The sequence below is a fragment of the Rhinoraja longicauda genome, chromosome 38 (genome assembly GCF_053455715.1).
Source record: "Rhinoraja longicauda isolate Sanriku21f chromosome 38, sRhiLon1.1, whole genome shotgun sequence".
Classification (NCBI taxonomy): Eukaryota; Metazoa; Chordata; class Chondrichthyes; order Rajiformes; family Arhynchobatidae; genus Rhinoraja; species Rhinoraja longicauda.
Genome location: NC_135990.1, coordinates 10142453 through 10169292, shown reverse-complemented (window position 1 = coordinate 10169292; position 26840 = coordinate 10142453). Strand labels below are relative to the sequence as shown.

The following is a 26840-nucleotide window of genomic DNA, read 5'->3' as shown; positions in this document are numbered from 1 at the left end:
AGAAGGAATGGGTGACGTTTCGGGTCCAGACCCTTCTTCAGAGGCTCCCCTGTGATTTCTCCTGCCCTCCTACTCTACGACTTGCTCCACTTGCGACAATCTGGTGGGTGAATTTGTTCTGTTTTTTCCAGGGGTACAGGTTTTGTGAGATTGAATTTCTGTGCATGAAATTCTGGACATTGGAACTCATCTAGATTTACTCGACAGCTTTGCTCATTGTGTTTATCAAGTAGGTTAAAACAAGAGCATCTGAAATAATTGCAATCAATACTACACGTTTACTAGGTATAATGGGCTTCTAAATTTGCAGCGGCTTTGAGGAAAAGGCTGAGGAATGGCTCTGATTGATTTGACTTGATGAGTTGAAATATAGTCTCCAGTGTCGTGACAACGCTGAAGTTTCTGAACCACCCTTGATGGGGTCTGCATCTGACATGGTTCCCATGCTGAAGGTTCTTTTTACGTCTACCATTTTCTTGTGGCTTTGAGCATGTGTGATGTACGAGATAAGGCAAACTTGAGATTAAAACACCAATGCGCTGTACAGAAAGGGCCAGAGCAGACTTTATCTGCTAAAGAGACTCGGGTCCTTTGGAGTGCAGGGGGCACTCCTAAGGACCTTCTACAACACGGTGGTTGCATCAGCCATCTTCTATGGAGTGGTCTGCTGGAGCAGCAGCATCTCAGCGGCGGAAGGGAAGAGACTCGACAAGCTGGTCAGGAAGGCCAGCTCTGTCCTGGGTTGCCCCCTCGACTCAGTGCAGGTGGTGGGAGAGAGGAGAATGATGGCAAAGCTAACATCGCAGCTGGACAACGACTCCCACCCCATGCAGGACACTGTCACTGCACTGAGTAGCTCCTTCAGTGACAGACTCCTTCACCCCAAGTGTGTGAAGGAGAGATATAGGAGGTCCTTCCTTCCCACTGCTGTGAGGCTGCACAACCAGCACTGCTCCCAGCAGACGAGTCAACAATAACAGCTAAGAACACACAGTAAACTGATGACAATTTATCTTTGTCTTTACTTTTATTTATAATGAATGATCTCTTGCTCTCTTGTTATCCACTTTGCTGCTGTAACACTGTCAATTTCCCTGGTGTGGGACGAATAAAGGAATATATTATTATTAATGTAATGCTCAGTCTACAGTGAATATATCCTTTGGGAAGCAGACATTTCAGAACTTGAAGCTTTCATTTTAAATTGCTCATCGCATTTCCTTCTGGATGCTGTTTGTGTTCCGAATCAAATTGTCTCATGGGGGAATACTTAAAATTAAATTAAGTCATAAGGAATAAGTCATAAGGAATAGGACTAGAATTAGGCCATTCGGCCAATCAAGTCTACTCCGCCATTCAATCATGGCTGATCTATCTCTCCCTCCTAACCCCATTCTCCTGCCTTCTCCCCATAACCTCTGGCACCTTCAATCGGTTACCTGATCCTGCAACTTGTTTGGGGCATGAGCAGATGAAAAGATACAGGAACATGTGGTCGCCTGGGTTTTGTCTGCATTTTTGGCTTCCTCATGCTCCCTCTCCCATGTTAGAATTTCCGAAAGAGAAGATTAACTAGAATGTTGCCAGGACTCGAGGGCCTGAGCTATTGGGAGACGTTGAGCAGGCAGGAACTCTATTCCTTGGAACGCAGGAGGATGAGGGGTGATCTTTTTGAAATGTACAAAATCATGTGGAATAGATTGGGTAAACGCACCTCTTACCCCAGAGTGGTGGAATTGAGAAGCAGTAGATGACACAAAATCTCCTCATGCATGAGTTACTCCAGCATTTTGTGTCCACCTTTGATTTAAACCAGCATCAGCAGTTCTTTCCTACACATTGAGAACCAGAGGACATAGGTTTAAGGTGAGGGGGGGGGGAGATTTAATCGGAAACTGAGGGGTAACCTCTTTACACAAAGGGTGGTAGGTGTATGGAACGAGCTACCAGAGGAGATCGTTGGGGCAGGTACTATTGCAACGTTTAAGAAACATTAGCACAGGTATGTGGATAGGATAGGTTTCGAGGGATATGGGCCAAAAGCAGACAGGTGGGACGTGTGGATGGGACCTGTTGGTCAGTGTGGGCAGGTTGGGTCGAAGGGCCTGTTTGAACGCTGTCTGACTACGTGCCCTGGGTCACTGAGCAGTTGCTCACTGTCGATTTAGTCATTTCAGGCTCGGTGCAGTCTCGGTACTTGTCTGCTTCTCTCACTCTGCAGATGCTGGATGTTTATTCAGTCCTGAAGTTTGATAACCTGGATGGCGGGGCTTGGAAGCAGGGCTTTGAGATCTCCTATGATCAGCACGAGTGGGACAAAGAACCATTACAGGTGTTTGTGGTGCCCCATTCCCACAATGACCCAGGTGAGAGAGAAGCTTCGAGAGTTGTCTCAAATGTATTTTGTGATGAAATAACAATGGTGATATTTGTTTGTGTTACTATCTATTTTTTTAAATGCTAATGCCGGCTGTTTGTACAAATTGTCGTTTGTCCCAGGTATCTATAACTGATAGATTTAATCTTGTATCCTCCGACAGCCTCGTTCACTTTTTGCAACCACACCATGCACAAACTTATTAACTGACTCATTGACATTTTCATCCATGTTGCTGATTTACACCGATGAGCCAAAACATTATGACCACTGACAGGTGAAGTGAATAACATTGATTATCTTGTTACAATGGCACCTGTCAAGGGGTGGGATATATTAGGCAGCAAGTGAACACTCAGTTCTTGAAGTTGACATGTTGGATGCAGGAGAAATGGGCAGGAGTAAAGACCTGAGCGACTTTGACAAGGGCCAAATTGTTATGGACAGACGACTGGGTCAGAGCATCTCTGAAATGGCAAGGCTTGTGGGGTGCTCCCGGTCAGCAGTGGTGAGTACCTACCGACAGTGGTCCGAGGAGGGACAAACCGGCGACAGGGTGTTGGGTGCCCAAGGCTCATCGATGCGCGAGGGCAACGAAGGCTATCCCATCTGGTCCGAACCGACAGAAGGTCGACTGTGGCGCAAGTCACAGAAAATGTTAATGGTGGTCACGGGAGGAATGTGTCACAATACACAGTGCATCGTACCCTGCTGCTTATGGGGCTGCACACGGAGGACCAACAGCATATTAGGCAGGTGGTCATAATGTTTTGGCTCATCACGTCATAATGTTTTGGCTCATCGGTGTATATCACAAACATCAGAAGTTCCAGTACAGATCCCTGCGAAATACCACTGGTCACAGACCTCCAACCACGATGACATCCTTGCCCTATTACCCTCTGTATCCCATGGGTACACCAATCCTGAATCCAAACTGCCAAGTCACCTTTGACCCCATGCATCTTAAACTTCTAGATTAGCCTACCTGAGGGATCTTGTCAAATGCCACACTAAAGACCACGTAGGCAACATCCACACCCTACCCTCATGGATCACATTGGTCACCTCCTCAGTAAACTCAATCAAGATTGAAGGGTCTCAACCCGAAATGTTACCTATTCCTTTTCTCTAGAGATGCTGTCTGACCCGCTGAGTTTCCAGCTTTTTGTGTCTATTGTAAAAAGAGTGTAAGAAAATAACTGCAGATGCTGGTACAAATCGAAGGTATTTATTTCACAAAATGCTGGAGTAACTCAGCAGGTCAGGCAGCATCTCAGGAGAGAAGGAATGGGTGACGTTTCGGGTCGAGGCACTTCTTCAGTCTGACCCGAAACGTCACCCATTCCTTCTCTCCTGAGATGCTGCCTGACCTGCTGAGTTACTCCAGCATTTTGTGAAATAAATATCTATTGTAAAACATCATCTTCCCTGGACAAAAACCACACGAACTGTCCCTAATTAGTCTATTCTCTTCCAAAAGCGAGTGAATCCCATCCCTATGGTTCCTCTCCAGTAGCTTCCCTTCTACTGATGTGTGACTCATTTCCAGGATCATCCCTATTTCCATTCATAAACAAAGAAACAACATTGGCTTCCCTCCTACCCCCAGGGAGCTGACCTGTGAGTGGCGAGAATATTGTCCATCTGATTGCCCGTTGCATGATCAGGCCATGGGTTGCCACCCTCACCCACCTACACAGTTTCATTTCTGCATGTAATTTACTACTAATCGTTTCTGAGAGATATTTAAAAATAACATGCTACAGCTACACATTGGTGCCCTGAAAGTTGTGATCTGATTCTCTTCCACAGGATGGATTAAGACATTTGACAAATACTACTTTGACCAGACGCAGCATATCCTGAACAACATGCTGATGAAGCTCCAGGAGGACCCAAAGCGACGCTTCATTTGGGCAGAGATCTCCTTTTTCTCCAAGTGGTGGGACAACATTGATGCTCAGAAAAGGGCAGCTGTCCGTCGGTATGTATCATATCATATCATATCATATATATACAGCCGGAAACAGGCCTTTTCAGCCCTCCAAGTCCGTGCCGCCCAGCGATCCCCGTACATTAACACTATCCTACACCTACTAGGGACAATTTTTACATTTACCCAGCCAATTAACCTACATACCTGTACGTCTTTGGAGTGTGGGAGGAAACCGAAGATCTCGGAGAAAACCCACGCAGGTCACGGGGAGAACGTACAAACTCCTTACAGTGCAGCACCCGTAGTCAGGATCGAACCTGAGTCTCCGGCGCTGCATTCGCTGTAAAGCAGCAACTCTACCGCTGCGCCACCGTGCCGCCCTGTAGGAGCAGGAGCTTTTCCCTGTTGAATGTGTGGCCTTGTGTTGGGCACAGGTCCCAGTCACCCTCTCGCACTGTAGTCAGTCATCCGACCAAGTTAGGCTGTTTGTCGGCAGAGACGGGATGGGTTAGCCTCTCTGACTTCTCATTGTCTTTGTGACCATTCTGGGAGAAGTGGCTAAGACTGATCAGATCATTCCGCATAGCCTCACCTCACAGCAGAATCGAGGACTCTGTGGAATCGAGAACCAGAGGACATCGTTTTACGGTGAGGGGGGAAAGAGTTAATGGGAACCCGAGGGGTAACTTTTTTACACAAAGGGTGGTGGGTACATGGAACGAGCTGCAGGAGGAGGTAGTTGAGGCAGGTAATATTGCAACGTTTAAGAAACAATTAGGCAGGTACGTGGATAGGATAGGTTTGGAGGGATATGGGCCAAACACAGGCAGATGGGACTAGTGTAGATGAGACATGGTGGTCGATGTGGAAAGTTGGGCCGATGGGCCTGTTTCCAAGCTGTACAACACTATGACTCTTGTTATTTGGCCCTGTGCCAGAAACCAATTGTAGCAAAAATTAATTAATTATTGGATGTCGATGCTGCTTTATCCAGAGAATTAATTTCCGTGTCGGGAAGCATGAGTTCACTTCACTTGTTCTGTGCGTCTGTCCTTCAGTTGACTTTGTGCAGCTTTTGATTTATTGCCATTTCCTCTGTTTGTTTGGGTCGCCAGGCTGGCAGCTGATGGTCAGTTGGAGTTTGTGACTGGAGGCTGGGTCATGACAGATGAAGCTAACTCTCACTACTTTGCAATGGTTGATCAGCTGATCGAAGGACATCAATGGCTGGAGAAAAATATTGGTGACTATCTACATTGGCCAACCATGAATTTGATGCACAAATGCTTCTCAGGATCTGAGGAATTGTATTGAGATGCGGATTTTTATTTCTTGTCAAACCTGCAGAATCTGAATCCTGAAATAGGTGTTACCACTGTCAATTACAAACTACTTTAGTTTAGTTTAGAGTTACAGCGCGGAAACAGGCCCACCGGGTTCGCGCCGGCCAGTGATCCCCACACATTAACACTATCCTATACCCACAAGGGACAATTTTTACATTTACCAAGCCAATTAGCCTACAAACCTGTACGTCTTTGGAGTATGGGAGGAAACCGAAGATCTCGGAGAAAACCCAAGCACACAGGAGAACATACAGACAGCACCCGTAGTCGGGATGGAACCTGGGTCTCCGGCGCTGCATTCGCTGTAAGGCAGCAACTCTACTGCTGCTCCACCGTGACCCCCCCCTCATATCTACTTATGAGAAGATGTTTTCCATTCACATAGAGTAACGCTTCCTCCACAGTGTCCTATCAAATCCTGTCATGATACAACCCACAGATACTGCCAGAGCACGTCTGATACAGAGTGTAGCTGAGACCTGGGCTGCAATTCTTGAGCCAAAAGCAAATTGATGGAGGAACTCAGCAGACCAACTCTTTACACTGTAGAGCTTCCTCTACACTGTTGCATCAAACACTTCCAAGGCAAGTCAGCGTGGGATTGATGCAGAGTAACGATAGACCCAAAGTGCCGGAGTAACTCAGCAGGTCTCTAGAGAAAAAGCATGGGTGACATTTCAGGTCAGGACTCTTCTTCAGACTGGAAAAGGGTCCCGACCTGAAACGTCACCCATCCTTTTTCTCCAGAGATGCTGCCTGGCCCACGAAGTTACTCTAACACTTTGTGTCAGTCTTCAGTATAAACCAGCACCTGCAGCTCCTTGTTTCTATTGATGCGGGGTAAATCTCCTTACGTGCTGTTCCATCAAACATTCCTGGGAATGATGCACAAGGGTTGGAAACTGTGGGATCACACAAAGTGCGATCACCTTGCATAATTCCCACATGCTCCTCATATCTTCGGATGATGAAACATTACTCTGCGGACTGGATAACTGCAGTTGACATCACTCCGAAGAAGCTTAAGACCATCCAAAGTAAAACTGACTGGAGTATTACAGCACTGCAGAGATTAAAACCTTTCCGACCCAAGAGTCCTGGACCCCCAAGATTCCCTTGAAGTGCCAGTCTAGGCACAGTTGCTGTGAGGAGGATGTTGTGAGATCAGGTGCCTGGACTTGAGCAGATCCATCCAACCCATTCTTCCACTCAGTGAGAGAGTGCTGCACTGTTGGAGGTGTTGCCTTTCGGATGAATGTTAAACTGAGACCGTGAATTGGATCTCGTCGCAAAGGGGTCCCATTACACAATTCTGAACAAGAGCCAGAGACATATCTTTTTTCTACTGGACGACACTTATCTCTCAATTACATCTCGCAAGCTGATTAGCTGGTCATTTTCCAGCTACAGTCTGTGGGAGCTTGTAGCACACAAAATGGCTGTTGTGCGACCCACAGCTGCTTGAAAGCTATTACAGTGGCTGTCATGGTTTTCAGCATGCTCAGAAAGTGTACATGATGCTGTAAATGAATTTTTCATTATAAAATTTTAACTATGCTTCTGAGCGTGCACAGTAAAAAAATGCCCAATTTCACTCAGTTTAGTTTAGAGATACAGCGCGGAAACAGGCCATTTCGGCCCACCAGGTCCGCGTCGACCAGCGATCCCCGCGCATTAACACTATCCTACACCCACTAGGGACAATTAAAAATATATATTTACCAAGCCAATTAACCTACATACCTGTACGTCTTTGGAGTGTGGGAGGAAACCGAAGATCTCAGAGAAAACCCACGCAGGACACGGGGAGAACCTAAAAACTCCGTACAGACAGCACCCGTAGTCGGGATCGAACCCGGGTCTCCGGCGCTGCATTCACTCTAAGGCAGCAACTCTACCGCTGTGCCACCGTGCCTGCCCTTTCATTTCTACGATTCATGTGAGCAAATGTAAATTGAATTATTAGAACCGTAGTGAGCCCTAGAGCAGAGGAGTTCATTCATTTTGTGGTGGTTAGACTGGAAGGAGAGGAGTTGTCTGATTCTTTTACAGAATTTACAGAACTTTATTGTCATTCGGTACCGAGGTACCGAACGAAATTACAGCAGTCACAGAACACAACAAAAAAGAAAAGAACACAGGACACACGACCCCAACACAAACATCCATCACAGTGACTCCAAACACCCCCTCACTGTGATGGAAGGCAACAAAACTTCTTAAAGTACTTCTGGAAATCCAAACTAAATTCCCATCGATTGAAGCTGGATTTTTACCTTAAACTCTTTCTATTTGGGAGTGTTAAAATGTTGTTAGAGGTATTTTATCCTTTTCGTGTGCATAGAGCATGGAATGAATTACTCTTACTAAGTCCTGTATTATTTAACACTGTCGTTGATTTGATGTGTATACATATCGTGAGTTCCTATATGTTGGATTGGCAGGAGTGATCCCGCGATCAGGATGGGCGATCGATCCTTTTGGACACAGCTCAACCATGTCCTATCTGCTTAAACGCTCCAACTTGACCAGCATGCTCATCCAACGAGTACACTACTCCATCAAAAAACACTTTGCAGCCACCAAAAGTCTGGAGTTCATGTGGAGGCAGACCTGGGGTAGGTGGGAGCAACTCTGTAATTCAATCCTGTGAATTTGAAACGCCGGAAATAAATGCACTAATGTTGAAATAACAACAGAAAATGGTGATTAAAAACTCAGCAGGTCAGGCAGCATCTGTGAAACGAGAAACAGTTAATGCATCGGGACTGAGGCCCTTCGTCCCCTGGTTCCAGTACTTTCCAGTGGCGACTTTGCCGTTAGTATTCGGTAGGTAACGTGGGGGAGCGATAAGTAGAACAACGAGAATAACTAAAGGGAGAGGTTGAGCCTTAACGTAGCAGTTAGAGGTACATTAAGCTTTCTCGTTTGCAGCCCAGTGGTATGAACGTCGACTTCTCCAACTTTAGATAGTCCCTCTGTCCCTCCCTTCCCTTCCCAGATCTCCCTCTATCTTCCTGTCTCCACCTATATCCTTCCTTTGTCCCGCCCCCCTGACATCAGTCTGAAGAAGGGTCTCGACCCGAAACGTCACCCATTCCTTCTCTCCCGAGATGCTGCCTGACCTGCTGAGTTACTCCAGCATTTTGTGAATAAATCGAGAGGTACATTATGCTTCTCTGTGCAATGCTTTGTTAACCATTCTAGTAAAAAAGAGGGAAACAAATCCAAAACGATGACAGGTGTAAATGGCAGTACGGACAGAAAAAGAAGGGAGTTACCTAAAGTTGAAGAATTTGATATTGATGATGAGGTATTAGAGTCATACCGCATTGGAAACAGGCCCTTCGGCCCAACTTGCCCACGCTGATACACATGTCCCACCTGTCTGCGTTTGGCCCATATCCTATTAAACCTATCCTATCCTATCCATGTGCCTGTCTAAGTGCTTTTTAAACGTTGCGATAGTACCTGCTTCAACTACCTCCTCCAGCAGCTCATTCCATACATCCTTTGTATAAAAATATTACCCCTCCGGTTCCTATTAAATCTCCCCCCCCCCCCTCTCACCTTTAACCTATGTCCTCTGGTTCTCAATTCCCCTACTCTGAGCAAGAGACTCTGTACATTTACCCGATCTATTAATCTCATGATTCTGTTCACCTCCATAAGATCACCCCTCATCTTCCTGCACTCCCAAGGAATAGAGATCTGGCCTGCTCAACCTCTCCCTTTAGCTCATGCCCTCGAGTCCTGGTAGCTTCCATGTAAATCTTCTTTGCACGCTTTCTAGCCTGACAACATCTTTCCTATAACATGGTGCTCAAAACTGAACACAATACCCTAAATGCGGCCTCACCAACGTCTTATATAACTGCAACATGATCTTCCAAACTCAATACAATAGACAATAGGTGCAGGAGTAGGCCATTCGGCCCTTCGAGCCAGCACCGCCATTCACTGTGATCATGGCTGATCATCCACAATCAGTACCCCGTTCCTTCCTTCTCCCCATATCTCTTGACTCCGCTATCTTTAAGAGCTCTATCTAACTCTCTCTTGAAAGCATTCAGAGAATTGGCCTCCACTGCCTTCTGAGGCAGAGAATTCCATCGATTTACAACTCTCTGAGTGAAAATTGTGCTTCCTCCCCCCGCTCTCATTTTTTTCTAGACACTGACTCAAGCACGGACATTTTCTGTCAACTGATGCCCTTCTACAGTTACGACGTTCCTCATACCTGTGGGCCTGACCCCAAGATCTGCTGCCAGTTTGACTTCCGTCGCCTCCCCGGAGGACGTATCAGCTGTCCTTGGAAAATCCCACCGAAAGTGATAAATGATGCCAGTGTGGCAGAGAGGTAGGAGCTGATCTCAGGGACTGCTTTGGGTTCCGGTTTACTCTTATTAGGTTCTCTCTTTCTCTCTCTCTCTCTCTCTCTCCCCCTCTCTCTCTCTCTCTCTCTCTCTCGGCTCATGAAATAAAGTTGGAATTTGGCTGAGTAAACGATACTCTTAATTTAAACCTTCGCCAGCCAACCTGCCTGGCGCAGCGGTAGAGTTGCTGCCTTACAGCGAATGCAGCACCGGAGACCCGAGTTCAATCCCGACTACGGGTGCTGTCTGTAGGGAGTTTGTACGTTCTCCCCGTGACCTGCGTGGGTTTTCTCCGAGATCTTCAGTTTCCTACCGCATTCCAAAGACGTACAGGTACGTAGGTTAATTGGTAAATGTAAAATTGGACTTCAGACATACAGTGCATAGGATAGTGTTAATACGCGGGGATCGCAGGTTGGCGCGGACCCGGTGGGCCGAAGGGCCTGTATCTGCGCTGTATCTCTAAACTAAACTAAACTAACCCTTTTTAATGTGTATGAAGGAACTTTAGATGCTGGTTTAAATCGAAGATAGACACAAACCCCTTTCTAATGGTTGTGTTTTCAATCCATCATGGCTGCTAGCATCAGTTCTTGGCGGCAGGGCGAATGGTAGGAAAAGTCCTGGCAATTTTTCACGGTCTGGTTGGATGTCATGAAGGAGTGATAATGAATTCCTAATTGAGTGCGCAAGTTCATCTTGTGCTGACCTTTCACAGTTTCCAGCCGTGATCATTGGCGAACGTTGACCAGAGTTTAGTTTAGAGATGCAGCGCCCTTCAGCCCACCGGGTCCTCACCGACCAGCGATCCCCTACACACACTCGGGATAATTGTTTCACGGTTACCAAGCCAATTAACCTACAAACCTGTGTGTCTTTGGAGAGTGGGAGGAAACCGAAAATCTCAGAGAAAGCCCACGCAGGTCACGGGGAGAGCGTACAAACTCCGTGCAGACAGCATCCCAGCGCTGTAATGCAGCAACTCTACCGCTGCGCCACCGTGCCAACCGAGATTGAGCTTGATTGTCTGACCTCCTCCCGATGAGACCCGACTGTTTGTGTTGATTTCATGTCACGTATTTATTGAACATCAGGCCAGTACCATGGTGACCTGGTCAGGATGACCTGCTTAGTATTGCTCCACATGTCCCCTTGATCTATGTCAATATTAGTACGGGTGTCAGGGGTTACGGGGTGATGGCCGGAGAATCGGGTTGAGAGGGAAAGCTAGATCAGCCATGATTGAATGGCGGAATAGACTTTATAGGTTGAATGGCCTAATTCTGCCCCAAGAACTTATGAGCCAATGAATCAATATGTCAGCAGCATAGCAAATATTTTTATTCAATTATTCCGCACGTGCATTCAGTGGGGGAAAATCGGAAGTGATGGAATTGGATTTAAATTGATGGTGGTCAGATTGCATTTAGGTGAGGTTTTACTTCGAGAATCCAAGCAGACATCTGACCTTTTTATCCATTTAACACTGCCCTGAAGCATTGAATCCCAGGCTAAAGCTCTGCCTTCCAAGTCAAAATTGATTAACTTCACACAGATGAGCTGGGACCGATGCGATGATGTATAGGTCTATCTGTTGTGTTAATAATTTTGTTTTAATGTTGTGTTTCATACGATGTACGTCCATCTCCCAAGTCTGCATGCAAGGAATCTAGAATGGTGGTGTGTTTGAAGGAGCTGCAGATGCTGGTTTCGACCAAAGATTGACACAAAATGCTGGAGTAACTCAGCTTGACAGGCAGCATCTCTGGAGAGAAGGAACGGGCGACATTTCGGGTCGAGACCCTTTTCCAGACCCTTAAGTCTGAAGAATGTTCTCGACCCGAAATGTCATCCATTTCTTCTCTCCAGAGATGCTGCCTGTCCTGCTGCGTTGGACAATAGACAATAGGTGCAGGAGTAGGCCATTCGGCCCTTCGAGCCAGCACCGCCATTCAATGTGATCATGACTGATCATCCACAATCAGTACCCCATTCCTGCCCTCTCCCCATACCCCCTGTCTCCGCTATCACTAGATTCTATCTAACTCTCTCTTGAAAGCATCCAGAGAATCGGCCTCCACTGCCTTCTGAGGCAGAGAATTCCACAGATTTCAACTCACTGAGTGAAAAAGTTTTTACGTATCTCCGTTCTAAATGGCCTACCCCTTATTCTTAAACTGTGGCCCCTGGTTACTCCAGCATTTTGTGTCTATCTTTGGTGTTGTGTTGTTGGTCTCACACTTGGCTTTGTAGTATAGGAAGTTGTAGCTTTTGAGAAGATGCAACTTAGATTGGTGAGGATACTGCACGGCACAAAAAAATATCAAGTGGGGATGTTTCAAAATCAGGAGCTGGCTCTTGGCAGATCATGGAACAAAGTGTTGGCATGCAGTTTTGCCTTTATATATTTATATTTACATTAATAAATTTTATATTCACATTCACATTAGGAACTGCCAATCTAAATGTGTTCACCTTGTTTTCCTGACCATTGGTTTGATTAGGACACTTCTGCTAGCAGAAGTTTAATTATAGCTTGGCGTGTTTACATGAGTTGTTTCCATTATAAACCTAGACAGGAATTTATACTGTGAAAAGTTGACAGGAAATGTGTGCAATGTAATTGACTTCATTGATTTATTTGGAAAGATTTGATATCCCCACTTTTATTAATGTCTGGTCTTAATCAGATGTCTAATTTCCATTTCTCTATGAATATTGAGGTGAATGACTGATCTAAACCGATTTATTTATCTCTGGTGATACTAGGGCTGTTCATGCCTTCTCCTCCTCCCCCCCCCCCCCCCCCCCCCCTCCACACACCTGTTTGATTCTGTTTCCATGCATCTGTTTCTCCTCTTTCAGGGCAAATTTACTTTTGGACCAATACCGGAAAAAGTCCAAACTGTACAAAAGCAAAGTTGTTCTGATTCCTCTTGGCGATGACTTCCGTTACGACAAAGCGCTGGAGTGGGACCAGCAGTTCCAGAATTATGAGAAGCTTTTCAACTACATGAACTCCCACCCAGAGCTCCATGTGCAAGTAAGTGTCCCATGTGGATGGCGGGTTTGCATACTCCATTGGTTCCAGTCTCCAGTTCCAAAGTATCCAGTTCTCAGCCATATCAAGCAGCAAGATTTCTAAACCACTATCTTGCACTAAGCTAATTGGCCAGGTAGAGAAGACTCCAGAGCGCTGGAGTAACCAGGGTCAGTTCCATGCTCTGGAGAGCATGGATAGGTGACGTCTCAGGTCAACACCTTTTTTCAGACTGATTGGTCAATCTGAAGAAGGGTCCCGACCCCGAACGTCACCTGTCCATGTTCTCCAGAGATGCTGTCTGACCTGCCAAGTTACTCCAGCACTTTGTGCCGTTTTCTTTTTGTGAACCAGCATCTGCGGTTCCTTGTTTCTACATTGGCCAGGGTAGAGGCTGGGGCAACAGTGTGTCTCTGGGTCCAGTCTTCGGTCTGCCGGTTGCTAGTGGAGGAGACACCTGGGAGCATTTGGCACTAGATGAGGTCAAATTGAACTCAGCCATGATGGCCTGCGCTGTTGTAAGTCTACAGTGCTCGTGATGTATTATGGTCTCTGGGAAAAGCACAAGACAGCCCCAATGGACTTCAGACATACAGTGTGGGAACAGGCCTTTTGCCCCATTGAGTCCGTTGAGTCCGTACCGACAAGCGATCACGCCATCGCACTATCGAATTTAGAATTTACAGGTGCCAATTAACCTTCAAACCTGAACGTCTTTGGAGTGTGGGAGGAAACTGGAGCACCCGGAGAAAACCCACATAGTCACAGGGAGAACGTACAAACTCTGTGGTCAGGATGGAACCCGTGATCCCTGGCGCTGTAAGGCAGCAACGTTATCGCTGAGCTATTGTGCCGCCTCAAAAAAATATATAGCTTGAGGTTGGAAATCTAATTTAGAGATTGGGGAAAACTATGAAGGAACGTTTTTGGGAGGAACCATGCCTTGAATGTTGTTTATTTCCAGATACAATTTGGGACCCTGTCCGAATACTTTGATGCGGTTTACACGATGAATGGCGTCAGCCCTGGCAGCAAACCTCCATCCTACCCTGTCCTCAGCGGTGACTTCTTCACCTATGCCGATCGCGAGGACCATTATTGGAGTGGGTATTTTACCTCGAGACCTTTCTACAAGAACCTGGACCGTGTGCTGGAGTCACACCTCAGGTAAGGAGCATCCACTTGGCATCTGCAAGCACTCGCCCGCTTGGAGCTTTCCTGTTGCCTGCTGAGAAGGAATGAGAAAGTTAACATAGAAACATAGACAATAGGTGCGGGAGGAGGCCCTGAGAGCCAACACCGCCATTCAATCTGATCATGGCTGATCATCCTAAATCAGTGCCCCAAAAAACAATTACCACCAAAGTAGAAATAGATTCGTTTAGTTTCGCAATACAGTGCAGAAACAGGCCCTTTGTCACACTGAATCCATGCCTACCAGCAATCCCCACACACTAGCACTATCCTATACACACCAGGAACAATTTACAATTTTACTAAACCAATTAACCAACAAACCTGTACATCTTTGGAGTGTGGGAGGAAACCGGAGATCCTGGAGAACACCCACACAGGTCACGGGGAGAACGTACAAACTCTGTACAGACAGCACCTGTAGTCAGGATCGCACCCGTAGTCAGGATCGAACCCGGATCTCCGGCACTGTAAGAGAGTTGTGAATCTGCGGAATACTCTGCCACAGAAGCCAGTGGAGTCCAATTCACTGGATGTTTTCTAGACATAGCTCTTCGGGCTAAAGGAATCAAGGGACATGGGGAGAATGCAGGGACAGCGTACTGATTTAGGATGATCAGCCATGATCAGATTGAATGGTGGTGCTGGCTCGAAAGGCCTACTCCTGCCCCTATTTTCTGTGTTTCTATGTAAGGCAGCAACTCTACTGCTGCGCCACTGTGCCACCCCACTTTAAAGATGTTACAGAGTAAGAAAAATAAAACAAATAGACAGGAAAGATGAGCAACAGTGAGAGATACAGAGAGTGGAAAGTCAAACTCTACTTTTAATGAGCAACAGCACAGGACTGTAGGCATAAGTGTTGAACTGAATGATTTCCACCTGTAAATGTTTGATAACCAGTAGTGGGGTGTGTATTAGTATTATTGATAAACAGCTGTGTCAGCCTTCTGTAAACCCTGTTGTTTTATTGCAGAGCAGCTGAGATCCTGTACAGCCTCGCCCTGACTCATGCCCGACGCTTTGGTGTGGACGTTAAGTACCCAGTTTCCGATTATCACTTTTTAACAGAAGCTCGGAGGAACGTCGGCTTGTTCCAACATCACGACGCCATTACCGGCACCTCAAAAGAAGTAGTGGTTGTTGACTACGGACTCAGGTACATGCTGCTGGGAGCTGCTCTTAACCAGACTAAAATTTCCAAATACACGTCCACCGTCGATTTTCCAGCAACTAGTGGTCCGGCACTACGTTAATTCCCGGAATGGCGGGACTGCGTACGTTGAAAAACTGGAGCGAATAGGCTTGTATACACTGGAATTTAGAAGAAACATATAAGATTATTAAGGGGTTGGACACGTTAGAGTCAGGAAACATGTTCCCAATGTTGGGGGAGTCCAGAACCAGGGGCCATAGTTTAAGAATAAGGGGTAGACCATTTAGAACGGAGATGAGGAAAAACTTTTTCAGTCAGAGAGTTGTAAATCTGTGGAATTCTCTGCCTCAGTAGGCAGTGGAGGCCAATTCTCTGAATGCATTCAAGAGAGAGCTAGATAGAGCTCTTAAGTATAGCGGAGTCAGGGGGTATGGGGAGAAGGCAGGAATGGGGTACTGATTGAGAATGATCAGTCATGATCACATTGAATGGCTGTGCTGGCTCGAAGGGCCGAATTGCCTAATCCTGCACCTATTGTCTATTGGCACCTCCTTTAAATGGGACAAATTTACCAGAGAGCTCTTGAAATCCCTGCCAGAAGTACATGTGCTCCTTGACTTACGATGCTTCGACTTACGATATTTCGGCTTTACGATGGTGCGAAAGCGATCCACATTCAGTGGAAACCGTGCTTCAAATTTGGAATGTTGATCGTTTCACGGGCTAGCGATACGCGGCACGATGCTCTCTCGTGATGCCGGGCAACGGCAGCGAGCCGCAGCTCCCAGTCAGCCGTGCCATCACGCGTGTAAACAACCGAAACACTACAGTGTACCGTGTTGCCAGTTTGGATACAGTGTAGGCTAATGTAAGTGTTTTGAGCACGTTTAAGTTAGGCTAGGATAGGCTATGATGTTGGGTAGGTTAGGGGTGGCTATGATGTTCAGTAGGTAAGGTGTGTGAAATGCATTTTCGACTTACGGTATTTTCGATTTACGATGGGTTTATCGGAACATAACCGCATCGTAAGTCGAGGAGCATCTTTACCCCCAAAAATGTGGCGCTTAGGCCGCATGAGGCGGCCGATCTCAAGCTCATCGGAACTTCTGCAGCCTATCAGCGAGTCAAATCTGTCCCCTGTGGCCGGGGCTATGAAACTCCCGACTACCACAGCCAACTACCACGGCTGACTTTGCGGGCCGGTATCTCGGCCCCCCCCCCCCCCCCAAGGCCGTGATCTCTGTTGGTCGGGCAAAACAGATCATACAGCAAGGCTCTGGAACCAAGGGTGTCGCAAAATCGGTGGTGGACCTGTAGTGCAATATCAGATAATACTAGTTTGGAAGAAAGTCACACCACCGCGAACGCACATTGTTCCTATCAGCCTGGCACGAAGCACGAGCGGTCAGGTTTGGTGTCTCTGAAACTGAATACGAACACGACACCATTAGGCACGGTAGCGCAGCGGTAGAGTTGCTGCTTTACAGCGAATGCAGCGCCGGAGACTCAGGTTCGATCCTGACTACGGGTGTTGCACTGTAAGGAGTTTGTACGTTCTCCCCGTGACCTGCGTGGGTTTTCTCCGAGATCTTCGGTTTCCTCCCACACTCCAAAGACGTACAGGTATGTAGGTTAATTGGCTGTAAAAATTGTCCCTAGTGGGTGTAGGATAGTGTTAATATACGGGGATCACTGGGCGGCATGGACTTGGTGGGCCGAAAAGGCCTGTTTCCGGCTGTATATATATGATATGATATGATATGATAATCCTCCCAGGTTGCTTTCATTTAGACAATAGGTGCAGGAGGAGGACATTCGGCCTTTCGAGCCAGCACCACCATTCAATGTGATCATGGCTGATCATTCTCAATCAGTACCCCGTTCCTGCCTTCTCCCCATACCCCCTGACTCCGCTATCCTTAACAGCTCTATCTAGCTCTCTCTTGAATGCATTCAGAGAATTGGCCTCCACTGCCTTCTGAGGCAGAGAATTCCACAGATTTATAACTCTCTGACTGAAAATGTTTTTCCTCATCTCCGTTCTAAATGGCCTACCCCTTATTCTTAAACTGTGGCCCCTGGTTTAGAGATACAGCGTGGAAACAGGCCCTTCGGCCCACCAGGTCCGGAGCCGAATTTACAGACATTTCTATTCACAGTCCCAGATAAGGGACATGGTGTGCAGTTATAGAAGTAAAACCAAAGTGTTACCAATGGTCCTATTGTTGATCCGGACAGCAGGTGGCCTGGTTTATAAAGACCAATAAAATCTTATTGTCGTAGTTTACTCTGAGTTAGCACAAGTTCTCAGTGGCGCAGCGGTAGAGTTGCTGCCTTGCAGTGCCGGAGACCCGGGTTCGATCCCAACTACGGATGCTGTCTGTACGGAGTTTGTACGTTCTCCCTGTGACCTGCGTGGGTTTTCTCCGAGATCTTCAGTTTCCACCCACGCTCTAAAGATGTACAGGTTTGTACGTTAATTGGCTGGGCAAATGTAAAAATTGTCCCTCGTGGGTGTAAGATGGTGTTAATGTACAGGGATCGCTGGTCGGCTCCGGACCCAGTGGGCCGAAGGGCCTGTTTCCACGCTGTATCTCTAAAACTAAAGTAAATTCAGAGGGATGTTAGATAAAGATAGACACAAAATGCTAGAGTAACTCAGCAGGACAGGCAGCATCTCTGGAGAGAAGGAATGGGTGATGTTTCTGGATGAGACCCTTCTTCAGACTGATGATGTTATATAAAGTTCCCACTCTTAATGCCGAACTCACGTTTTTCAGAGAACACTTGAGGGTGCTGTGGCAGTATATAAACATGGGATTTACAAACATTTGAAGAGCTACTGGATATTTGATGAGATGCTGTTCTGCTGCATAACTGCAAGGCTTTTTGTCGAGATGTGATCGAATGTTGTCTAAACATCAGTGTTAATTGCTTTTCAGGCTCTTCCACTCGTTGATGAATTTGAAACGGGTGATAATTAATGCAGCTCACCTCTTGGTACTACAGAACAAAAACGACTACAAATACGATGAATCTTCCCTTTTCCTACAGATGGTAAATGAAACCTGTGATATTTGGAATCTATCCCTTGCCATCTCCTGTAAACCTTTCCTTGTCTCGCCTTAAACCTCATATTTGACGTTTGCATCGTGGAAGAAACACTCTGACAGTCTACCCTATCTATGCCTCTCATAATGTTACAAACTTCCACCAAGTCTTCTGTCTGCCTCCGATGCTCCAGAGAAAACATTCCAAATTTGTCCAAACTCTCCTTATATCTAATATGTTCCAATCCAGGCAGTGTCCTGGTGAAAGGGCACAAAAATGCTGGGATAACTCAGCAAGTCAGGCAGCATCTCAGGAGAACTTAGGTAGGTCAGAAGAAAGGTCCTGACTCAAAACGTCACCTATCCATGTTCTCCAGTGATGCTGCCAAACCTACTGACTACTCCAGCACTTGGTGTCCTTTGTGTAAACGAACATCTGCACTTCCTTGTTTCTACAACGTCCTGGTGAACTTCTTCTGCACCCTTTCCAAAGCCTTCACTAATCGTGGTGATTAGAACTGCATACAATACTTCAAATAGAAACATAGAAAATAGGTGCAGGAGTAGGCCATTCGGCCCTTCGAGCCTGCACCGCCATTCAATATGATCATGGCTGATCATCCAACTCAGTAACCTGTACCTGCCTTCTCTCCATACCCCCTGATCCCTTTAGCCACAAGGGCCACATCTAACTCCCTCTTAAATATAGCCAATGAACTGGCCTCAACTACCTTCTGTGGCAGAGAATTCCACAGATTCACCACTCTGTGTGAAAAAAAACGTTCTCATCTCGGTCCTAAAAGACTTCCCCCTTATCCTTAAACTGTGACCCCTTGTTCTGGACTTCCCCAACATCGGGAACAATCTTCCGGCATCTAGCCTGTCCAACCCCTTAAGAATTTTGTAAGTTTCTATAAGATCCCCCCTCAATCTTCTAAATTCCAGCGAGTACAAGCCGAGTCTATCCAGTCTTTCTTCATATGAAAGTCCTGCCATCCCAGGAATCAATCTGGTGAACCTTCTCTGTACTCCCTCTATGGCAAGAATGTCTTGTGGCCTAACCAATGTTTTGGACAGCTTGACTTCCCAACTTTACACCCATTGGGGTCAGCCATTTCAGGAGGAAGAGATGCATGTTCTTCACTCTCCCAAATTCAATCTGGATCCTACCATTGTGTTTATTTGCAATGGAGGTTTTATTACCTTTGTTTCTATCTCGGAATTATAATGCCTTTTTTTTCTTTTTTTTTCAGGATGACAAACGCCAAAATCATGATAAACTACCAGAGAAAACGGTGATAAAATTCGAAAGTCTTCCCAGGTATAAATTTACAGGAGTTAAGGGACTAATTCTTTGCATATTTTGCATGCAGCATGTTTTCAGTGAACATCAGAAAGCAATTTTGAGATGCAGTCACCATTGATATCTAGAAAATGTACCAGTGAATGTGTGTACCATGGCAGGCTCTCAAAACAGTGATATGATCAGATGATCCATTTGGCATTAGGCTGAGGGATCAATATCAAGCCAGTAGCTGATGAGAGCCCATGTTAATATTTGTGCAGGAAGGAACTGCAGATGCTGGTTTACACCGAAGACAGACACAAAATGGTGGAGTGACTCAGCAGGACAGGCAGCATCTCTGGAGAGAAGGAATGGGTGGCGTTTCAGGTCGACACCCTTCTTCTGACTGAGAGTCAGGGGAGAGAGAGACAGAGAAAATGAGTGGTAAAGTGTGAAAACAAGACATCAAAAGAGATGTAGATCACAGGATCTTATAGAAACATATAAAATGATTAAGGGATTGGACACGCTAGATGCAGGAAATATGTTCCCGATGTTGGTGGAGTCCAGAACCAAGGGCCACAGTTTAAGAATAAGGGGTAGGCCATTCCTGGGCGTGCACATCTCTGAAGATCTGTCCTGGACCCTGCACTTTGATGCAATCATAAAGAAAGCCCATCAACGCCTCCCATACTGAAAATGAGATGCCTTCCTGAGCCAGAACGACAGTGACTAAACTTCAAACTTACTGTGTCATGCGGCATATCCGGATGATGCTGCCTGACTTGCTGGGTTACTCCAGCACATTTAGTCTTCACTTGTAAACCAGTATCTGCTGTCGCTTGTGTCTTCAAACTTATTGCATAAGGTCTTTAGGTCTTTTGACATTCAGAAGCCCCAAAGATTATAAAGATGCCTTTCGGTCTTTAGTCATACATGAGTGTTTAATCTATCTATATGTTTACCCAGGCACTTGGTTGTGTTCAATCCTGTTGAGCAAGAGCGTGTGTGTGTTATTTCCGTTCTCACCACCTCACCGCGGGTCAAGGTTACACTCCTCGATGGCAGCACTCTGCCCATACAGATCAGTGCGGTGTGGAAAGCGGCAACTGATATGGCAGCAGATACATACCAGGTAACGGACGCTGTCTGACTGTAAAATGTACATTCATTCACGTGGCATTTCGGGAATTAACCTAAATTAATTTAATAAATCTGGAATTCCAACCAAAAGTTAGTATCCAGAGCAGTGAGCATCTGTTTCAACAAAAGAAAATCAGTGAACATCAGTCTGAAGAAGGGTCTCGACCCGAAACGTCACCCATTCCTTCTCTCCTGAGATGCTGCCTGACCCTGCTGAGTTACTCCAGCATTTTGTGAATCAGTGAACTATTAGTGTCTCTGGTCCAGTGTGGTTGGCTTTTAACTGCTGAGTTGATGAATTTCAGCAATGCTCAATGCCATAAACAGTGATGTACACATCCCATTGATAAATATATTACCAATTTAGAACTAGCTGTTCTATGTTCTATAATCTCTCTTCCACTCCCCATAAATGGCACCAGGCTAATAAATAAACCAGCGATGCCACTGGTTATTCAGACTGTGAAGGTTCATAAGTTCTAGGTTTATAAAAGTAAACATAGAAACATAGAAAATAGGTGCAGGAGTAGGCCATTCGGCCCTTCGAGCCTGCACCGCCATTCAATATGATCATGGCTGATCATCCAACTCAGTATCCTGTACCTGCCGTCTCTCCATACCCCCTGATCCCTTTAGCCACAAGGGCCACATCTAACTCCCTCTTAACTATAGCCAATGAACTGGCCAACGCGAACGCAGTCCCCCACTACCACAAATTTTGCAGTCGAGTATCCCGCATTTGGGGGCATCGCAGGCGTCAACACACCCGAAGTGCAATGGGATAGCCTCGTCCTGGGAGAACCGCCTTTTTGATCACGGTCTCTCCCCTGCCATGTAAGTATGGGGTAAAACCTCACTTAAAGGCAATCTGACCATCATCCATTTAAATTCAACCCTATCACTTCTGATTTTCCCCCCTGAAGGCACTTGCAGAATAATGAAATAAAAAGCCTTGCTCTACTGCTGACAGATTGATTCATAAGTTCTAGGTACAGAATTAGTCCATTCGGCCCATCAAGTCTACTTCGCTATTCAGTCATGGCTGATCTGCCTTTCCCTCTCAACCCCAATCTCCTGCCTTCTTCCCATAATTCCTGACACCCGTACTAATCAAGAATTGTCAATCCTCGGTGAGGGCAAATCAAGCAAAGATAGTGAGAGAAAATGAAGAAAAAATGCAGATGGAAATCTAAAGTAAAAACTAAAAATGCTGGAAATACTCAGCAGGGTCAGGCCACATCAGTGAGTAGAGAAACAGAGTTAACTTGGCACTTCGCAGATTCTTTGTCAGAACCCAGGTTCGATCCTGACTACGGGTGTTGTCTGTACGGAGTTTGTACGTTCTCCCCAGGACCGCGTGGGTTTTCTCCGAGATCTTCCATTTCCTCCCACACTCCAAAGATGTACAGGTTTGTAGGTTAATTGGCTTGGTATAATGTAAAGATTGTCCCTTGTGTGTGTAGGATAGTGTTCCTGTGTGAAGACCGCTAGTTGGTGCAGACTCGGTGGGCTGAAAGGCCTGTTTCCGCGCTGTATCTCTCAACTAAACTAAACTGCTGGTGAGAGCACTGGTGTCACGGGTTTGGGGAGAAGGCAGGAGAATGGGGTTGAGGAGGAGAGTTAGAATGGCGGAGTGGACTTGATGGGCCGAATTACTTATGCTCCTATCACTTATGACCTTATGAACCCCTTTATTGAGTACAAGATGATTTGTTCAAACAATCCCCGCTAAAAAAGTCATGATCTCTTTCACTCCAGGTTTCCTTTGTTGCTCGTCTCCCTACTCTGGGGCTTGCAGTGTTCCACCTATCTGAATCGGTTAACACGCCCGTGAGTTCCAACACAGCCATCTACTTGCGCAACCGAGATGTGACTGTGAGCAAGAAGGAACCGTTCAGCGTGAAGATCCTGGAGTCCTCGACTGATGATTTCTTCATCGAAAACCAGCAAATGCAAGTGTGGTTTAACGGAGTAACTGGACTGATGGAGGTAGGACTCGGTCTGGAAATAAAGAACACTGTTATGAATTGCTGTAGAATAGCTCAGAGATATGTTGTACACGATTAGACATAAAATGCTGGAGTAACTCAGCGGGACAGGCAGCAACTCTGGAGAGAAGGGATGGGTGACATTTCGGGTCAAGACTGAAGAAGGATCTTGACCTGAAACGTCACCCATTCCTCCTCTCCAGAGATGCTGCCTGTCCCACTGAGTTACTCCAGCATTTTGTGTCTATCTTTGATGTAAACCAGCATCTGCAGTTCCTTCCTACACAGTTGTACACAATTCCTGATTGTGCCATCAAATTATCTATAGAAGAACTGGTCAAGATTGAGGCATTTTACCTGAATTGGGAGACGCTGGAGATTTGTGCTATTGTTAATTGTTATTTCCCATTTCTAACATTCTGGTGTTTATGGAAATCAGCTTTAGTTGAAAAGCTAGAATTGCAAGATAAAAGAATAGGTTTGCACGAGCTTAGACAGGTATAGAGCTTTGCAGTTTGGAACTTACAATTAACAATACATTTTTACAATCAACTATGTTGGCGCATTTTAGTTCAGGCAGAATATGACCATCCTGATGGCTTACCTATATGTTCTCTAACTGTGCTATTTACTTTCTAGAACATCAAAAGGAAAGATGACCAGCAGGAGCAAAAGGTGCGGATGGAGTTTATGTGGTACGGAACACGGAACTTTAAAGATAAGAGTGGTGCATACCTCTTCCTACCTGATGGTGAAGCCAGGGTATGTAGCTTTGTAATAGCAGTCAAACTGGTTTTGGTTTATTATCATCACGTGAACTGAGATACAGAGGGCGGTCACGGTGGCACAGCGGTAGAGTTGCAGCCTTACAGCGAATGCAGTGCCGGACACCGGGGTTCGACCCCAACTACGGGTGCTGTCTGTACAGAGTTTGTACGTTCTCCCCGTGACCTGCGTGGGTTTTCTCCGAGATCTTCGGTTTCCTCCCACACTCCAAAGACCTGCAGGTTTGTAGGTTAATTGGCTTGGTAAATGTAAAAATTGTCCCTCGTGCGTTAATGAGCTAGGGGATCGCTGGTCGCCTAGCATCACATAGTGTTAATGTGCGGGGATCGCTGGTCGGCGCGGACCCGGTGGGCCGAAGGGCCTGTTTCCGCGCTGTATCTCTATACTAAACTAAACAAGGAAAAGCTTTTGTTTACGTGCTATCCAGTTAAATCAAATCATACCACACATGAGTACAATCAAGCTCTACGTGGGTACAGCATGTAGTGCAAAGAGAAAAATGCCAGAGTGCCGAATATAGTTTTATAGTAATGTAGCATTGCAGTTCCAGAGAAAAAATCCAATGTCCACAGTGAGGTAGGTTGGAAGATTGGGCTTACTCTTCAGTCAGATGAGAGTGGAGAAGCTGCAGTGATTGTGCGATTCAGTGTGTGTGTGCGTGTGCGTGCGCGCGTCTGTCTTTCTGTGTGTTGTGGAAGCCCTGACCTAACGTGAGCAATGGTCTCCAATACTCAAATGCTGAAAGCAATCCATCAGAGCGTTTAGTTAAAATAAAAGTGCTCGTCTGAACGACCAGAGAAAGATGATATCCAACAGATAGAAAGTTTGTGACTGCCTAGATACCCTGAACTTATCTGTTAACTACTCCCAAAGTTCTGTAAATCCGATTTCTGGAGGATTAAACGTGGAACAATGAGTACACTTGTAAAAATAAATCCATCCATTTTTAAGGCCTGTTGTCTTGGACATTCCACAGGATTTCATTTTATATTCTATTTAATCTATACGCTCCAGATTTGTCTAATGTTTTTCTCAGTTAACAGGTTATTTAGAAGGAACTATGGGTGAGTATTATGACACAGGATGAACTGCTTATAGATTCCAAAACCACATTTATAAACCATGTAAATTGTCATATTGTGTGCCCACAATGTATTCTGAACAGCATTGGTTTGGGTTAGACGTCAGTGATTTCCTTCTGCTTAACGTCTCAGTGGCAATTATACACTGGTGAAGTGCCCCTCGCTGCCTGCCAGCCTCTGAGCTTTGCTATCTACGTTCACTGATGCATCACAGAAACATAGAAAATAGGTGCAGGAGGAGGCCATTTGGCCCTTCGAACCAGCACCGCCATTCATTGTGATCATGGCTGATCATCTACAATCAGTAACCTGTGCCTGCCTTCTCCCCATATCCCTTGATTCCACTAGCCCCTAGAGCTCTATCTAACTCTCTTTTAAATTCACCCAGTGAATTGGCCTCCTGCCTTCTGTGGCAGAGAATTCCACAAATTCACAACTCTGGGTGAAAAAGTTTCTTCTCACCTCAGTTTTAAATGGCCTCCCCGTTATTCTTAGACTGTATTCCCTGGCTCTGGACTCCCCCAACATTGGGAACATTTTTCCTGCATCTAGCTTGTCTAGTCCTTTTATAATTTTATACGTCTCTATAAGATCTCCTCTCATCCTTCTAAACTCCTAGTCTTTCCAATCTTTCCTCATATGACAGTCCCTCCATCCCAGGGATTAACCTCGTGAACCTATGCTGCACTGCCTCAATATCAAGGACGTCCTTCCTCAAATTAGGAGACCAAAACTGCACACAACATCACAGAATAATCACGGCACTTGGTCTGTGAAGCCTCAACCAGTTCTATCTCTCAACTTTATTCTTTTAGATAACTTATCCAGCTCACCTTTTGGCGCAATAATTAAATTTCCTGGCCATGCATACAATGCCCCATCAGTTCCCTGCATAAAACAGTATTTCCTCCCGTCACTTTTGTCTTTATCAGTCTCCTTCCTTCAATGGTCCCTCGGATTTCAGCCAATTGTTCCACCATTGGGAGCAGTATTTCTATCTTCATTTTACCCAAACTCATGGATATTTTAAGTATTTCTTGCATCTCCTCACAGCCTCCCCTGGCCCAGTTTCTTAGGTCCGTCCTGTCAACTAAAGTCCCTCATCCCACGACAATTTTGTCAATCTCTCCTGCTCTCTCTCCAAAGCCTTGAGGTTACCCAGAACTGGATGCAATAATCCAGTGGCAATCCTAGCCAGTGATTCAAAAACAGACTGCTGGAGGAACTCTTGTGGGTTAGGCAGCATCTGCGAAGGGAAAAGGACAGATGATGAAACTGAATTCCTCCAGCAATCTTTCTTTGCTCAAGGTGTGCAGCAGTAGAGTTGCTGCCTTACAGCGCTAGAGACCCGGGTGTTGTCAGGATGGAGTTGTAAGAAAATAACTGCAGATGCTGGTACAAATCGAAGGTATTTCACAAAATGCTGGAGTAACTTAGCAGGTCTGGCAGCATCTCAGGAGAGAAGGAATGGGTGACGTTTCGGGTCGAGACCCTTCTTCAGACTGGAGTTTGTACGTTCTCCCTGTGACCGGGTGGGTTTTCTCTGGGTGCTCTGGTTCCTCCCACACTTCAAAGACATTGGTTAATTGGCATTTGTAAATTGTTCCTGGTGTGTGTAGGATAGCGTTAGTGTGCGGGGATTGCTAGTCGGCGCGGTCTCGATGGCTCAAAGGGTTTAGTATCTCTAAAACTAAAATTAAAAATCGAAAGGTTTGTAGGTTAATTGGCTTCGGTAAAATTGTAAATTGTCCCTAGTGTGTTGGATAGTGCATGTGTGCAGGGTGATCGTTGGTTCCGCACTGTATCTCTAAAAGCCTAAAGCCTAACATCACCGTGCACATCTGGGAACAGCAGGTAAATTCCCAGATCTCTCTGTTCTTGTTTCGGAGAATTATACCCTCCAGTCTATATATTTTTTTCTCATTCTTCCAAAAATGTAACACCTCAGAATTTTCAACATTAAATTTCACCTGCTGGGTGATTCGCCACCATACTGCTGTCTTCAAGAGGTGGCTAAATGTGGACATTATCTTTATACCCCTAGCTTGTATTCACTGGAATTTGGAAGGATGAGAGGG

At 45.9% G+C, this 26840-nt stretch overlaps 1 protein-coding gene and 1 non-coding gene across 2 annotated transcripts in view; one reads left to right on the top strand and one right to left on the bottom strand.

The window, feature by feature from the left end:
* Positions 1-26840, top strand: part of man2a2 (mannosidase, alpha, class 2A, member 2) — a 69044-nt gene that overhangs the window by 22624 nt on the left and 19580 nt on the right. Inside the window, exons 3-15 of the mRNA XM_078430001.1 lie at positions 2222-2366; positions 4193-4364; positions 5432-5559; positions 8107-8280; positions 9836-10022; positions 12904-13081; positions 14043-14245; positions 15249-15431; positions 18371-18485; positions 19732-19799; positions 20733-20898; positions 22665-22895; positions 23534-23656. Coding sequence (XP_078286127.1) covers positions 2222-2366; positions 4193-4364; positions 5432-5559; positions 8107-8280; positions 9836-10022; positions 12904-13081; positions 14043-14245; positions 15249-15431; positions 18371-18485; positions 19732-19799; positions 20733-20898; positions 22665-22895; positions 23534-23656 — 2073 coding nt within the window. The remainder of the gene's footprint in view (positions 1-2221; positions 2367-4192; positions 4365-5431; positions 5560-8106; positions 8281-9835; positions 10023-12903; positions 13082-14042; positions 14246-15248; positions 15432-18370; positions 18486-19731; positions 19800-20732; positions 20899-22664; positions 22896-23533; positions 23657-26840) is intronic.
* LOC144611007 (U1 spliceosomal RNA) lies at positions 21585-21748 on the bottom strand. Its single transcript, XR_013549468.1, has one exon. It is a non-coding gene; the product is annotated as a U1 spliceosomal RNA (small nuclear RNA).